Source organism: Salvelinus fontinalis, chromosome 18 (assembly GCF_029448725.1).
Source record: "Salvelinus fontinalis isolate EN_2023a chromosome 18, ASM2944872v1, whole genome shotgun sequence".
In the NCBI taxonomy this organism is placed as follows: domain Eukaryota; kingdom Metazoa; phylum Chordata; class Actinopteri; order Salmoniformes; family Salmonidae; genus Salvelinus; species Salvelinus fontinalis.
The window spans coordinates 28,358,220-28,361,731 of NC_074682.1; the positions used below are offsets into that span (position 1 = coordinate 28,358,220).

The 3,512-nt window shown below is 43.3% G+C and overlaps 1 protein-coding gene across 1 annotated transcript; it reads left to right on the top strand.

Moving 5' to 3' along the window:
* The first annotated feature begins 1,360 nt into the window (after positions 1-1,360).
* On the top strand, positions 1,361-2,020 carry LOC129815923 (achaete-scute homolog 5-like). The gene has a single exon (XM_055870136.1). The coding sequence runs from the start codon at positions 1,361-1,363 to the stop codon at positions 2,018-2,020; it is 660 nt and encodes a 219-aa protein (XP_055726111.1).
* Positions 2,021-3,512: the final 1,492 nt, after the last annotated feature.

Genomic DNA, 3,512 nt, shown 5'->3' on the forward strand with positions numbered 1-3,512 from the left:
TTGAGTCGCATCAGGGACAATTTTAGCATTTTAGCTAACCCTATCCCTTTTCCTAACCTTAACCTAATTCTCCTAACCTGCCACGATAATTCTCCTAACCGGCTGTGTAAGTTCTCCTAACCTGCTACGAAAAGTCACTTTTGCTCGTCAAAACCAGCCCAGCCCTGAGAACAATCTTGGTTTCCACTAATGCGATACAGCATACTTTGAATGCAAAGAAAGACTCAGCATACATGATTCCTCCTCTTGATGATTGTTTTTTTCTAGTACTTCAAGATACAGTGTTATCTGGTGGGGGCGGTGTGTGCTTGTGTGTGTCTGTGTGTGTGTGTTTAAAATTGTTACTTCAAAAGACATATACAACTGTCAATGTTGTATACAATAACCCTCTCTTTCAAATGCCTAAGTGGTTTTGGCAGACATTACACTGTCTTTGGGAAACCCGACACTGGCTTAAAGAGAGGGGAATTCCTCTCTCTCTCTCTCTCTCTCTCTCTCTCTCTCTCTCTCTCTCTCTCTCTCTCTCTCTCTCTCTCTCTCTCTCTCTCTCTCTCTCTCTCTCTCTCTCTCTCTCTCTCTCTCTCTCTCTCTCTCTCTCTCTCTCTCTCTCTCTCTCTCTCTCTCTCTCTCTCTCTCTCTCTCTCTCTCTCTCTCTCTCTCTCTCTCTCTCTTTCTGTCTTTCTCTCTCTCTTTCTTCATCTGTGTAGTAGAGAGAGAGAGAGAAGAGAATGAAAGAAAGGGAGGAGAAGAAGAGAAGGAGGGAGAGAGGGATTAGAAGATATTTTAAGATTATTGAGGGAAATTACAGTTCCGCCCACAATATTAACCCTTTCATGTGACGTTCATTGTTGATTCTCAGAACAATTGACTTTTGATTTACAAAAAAGTCAAAGTAGATTAAAGCCAGAGTAGTCCAGAATTTGCATACTCTCATTGCAATAAAAGAATAAAGATTTTCAAGGAACTGAAAAGATCCTCAACTGCAGCTACCTAATCCCTTACCTCTGAAGTTTATATAGCCTCACTTCATCTTTAAATACATGCAATAATCATCATTATCCTCAAAAAGTCCCTTGTTTGGTGAAGGTGTCTCATTTAAATAAGTTCTAAACTTTCATCCTGTCTTAATTCACATCCACAGATCTACAAGAGGAGAGGAGAGCAGAGGAGAGTGTTTGATGATGAAGCTTCACCTGGTTTCTCCTTCCACTTGAGGAGAACAAGTTCTCCAGAAAACTGGATGTTACGAGTGGAGGAAACAACAAAACAAAGTGATTCACTAACTTGCCTCTTCGATTCCTAATCCATCAATTTGTCTAAAGAGGATCTCTATCTCTCTCTGTTCCTTTACACCATCAACATGAGTGCTGCCTTCTCCCGCCCATTCGTAGATCAGCGGCCCACTTACCTTAACAGAGGCAGCATCCTGCCATACGGACTGTCTCCCTCTAGTGGCCACTCTGAGAACCGCACCCACTCCCACTCCCACCACCTCCACTCTGACCCTCTGGCCCACACCGTGCCCTTCCTCCTCTACCCCACCACCATGGATCCTGGAGGCCTCTATGACGCCTCGTTCCGGGGCCCCGGAGGCCCCACCCTGCTCCCATACTTATCTCCCTTCCACCATGGACGCTTCGGGGTGTACGAATGCCCCTTCGAGCCGGCGTTTCTCCAGAAGAGGAACGAGCGGGAGCGTCAGAGGGTAAAGTGTGTGAACCAGGGCTATGCCAAGCTGAGGGACCACCTGCCAGGGGGCGCCAGTGAGAAGAGGCTCAGTAAAGTGGAGACACTCAGGGCAGCGATTCGTCATATTAAATACCTGCAGGGTCTGGTGGAGGGGCAGGGGAAAGGGAGAGAGGGGCATGACGAGGAACAGGCATGCCACAGCCCCAGTTCTGCTCAATGTAGGACAGAGGACTCGGGACACAGCGATGGGGGGTCAACTCGCTCTCTCTCACTCTCTTCCAGTATCTCCCCGGGGGTAGACTGTGGGGAGACAGAGGGCTCTGGGACCTAGGGAATTATGGGTAGTGTCGTTTGTTTGAGGGACTGTGGATGGACATTTGTAGAAAGGGTGTGAGTACCCTCCTCTCCAAGGACTGCTCACCACAACATCACACCCTGAGCACAAAGATAAATAATGTAATACTTTTCTGCTTGATACTGTGTTATGTATTGGCAATGTGTATTGTTTTGTGACACTAAAATGTTGTACCAAACCACTTTGGAAATCTGATTATGTATAAAAAAATACACTTCTGATTTTAAGATAAACACCTGAATGTCTGAGAGCAATGAATTCAGTAAGTGTGCAATGTTTATTGTATTTTGAAATGAGAAACTGATCACCGTAGCGACACATTACGGTTTGTTATCAAAATATACTGTCGTTCATTTTATTACAGCACATGACATATTTTGGGAATTTCAGTGTGATATTGAGTGAAAAAAATGGAAATAAAGACATTTGATTCCTTTTTTAACACACATAGTCTTGGAAAAGAAACAGATTCTACAACGGGACAACTGATACTGAGAGGAAAAAATAGTTTTGGTTAAACAGTATTTATAATAGTGTTCATCTAATTGTCTAATTAGTTGTAATAGTTTGGCATAATTGTGCTCATTCCTCAGACTTAGTTGACTGATGACTCAAACTAAATTTGTCTGCGAAACGTTCGTAGGCATGGCGTTTGCCCGGAGCAATGCGTCTGGGTAGCCAGGCAACGGACTAGGGGCCTGTCACAAATGTTTGGTTGCTGTGTTTGGGTTCTACATGTATATATACAGTACAAAGCCTTTCACATATATTGCACAAAGCATTGGACATGATAGAGCACGAACTGATACCATAAATAGTAAGAGTCATAAGAGTGGCAACTGTTGACTTACACTACCGTTCAAAAGTTTGGGGTCACTTAGAAATGTCCTTTTTTTGAAAGAAAAGCACATTTTTGTCCATTAAAATGACATCAAATTGATCACAAATACAGTGTAGACATTGTTATTATTGTAAATTACTATTGTAAGCTGGAAACAGCCTAGAAGGCCAGCATCCCAGAGTCGCTTCTTCACTGTTGACGTTGAGAATGGTGTTTTGCGGGTACTATTTAATGAAGCTGCCAGTTGAGGACTTGTGAGGCATCTGTTTCTCTAGACACTCTAATGTACTTGTCCTCTTGCTCAGTTGTGCACCGGGGCCTCCCACTCCTCTTTCTATTCTGGTTAGAGTCAGTTTGCGCTGTTCTGTGAAGGGAGTAGTACACAGCGTTGTACGAGATCTTCGGTTTCTTGGCAATTTCTCACATGGAATAACCTTCATTTCTCAGAACAAGAATAGACTGATGAGTTTCAGAAGAAAGTTCTTTGTTTCTGGCAATTTTGAGCCTGTAATCCACAAATGCTGATGCTCCAGGTACTCAGCTAGTCTAAAGATGGCCAGTTTTATTGCTTCTTTAATCAGAACAGTTTTCAGCTGTGTTAACATAATTGCAAAAAGGTTTTCTAAT

Excerpts from the sequence above, each read along its gene's own strand:
- LOC129815923 (XM_055870136.1), top strand. The coding sequence starts at position 1,361 with ATGAGTGCTGCCTTCTCCCGCCCATTCGTAGATCAGCGGCCCACTTAC.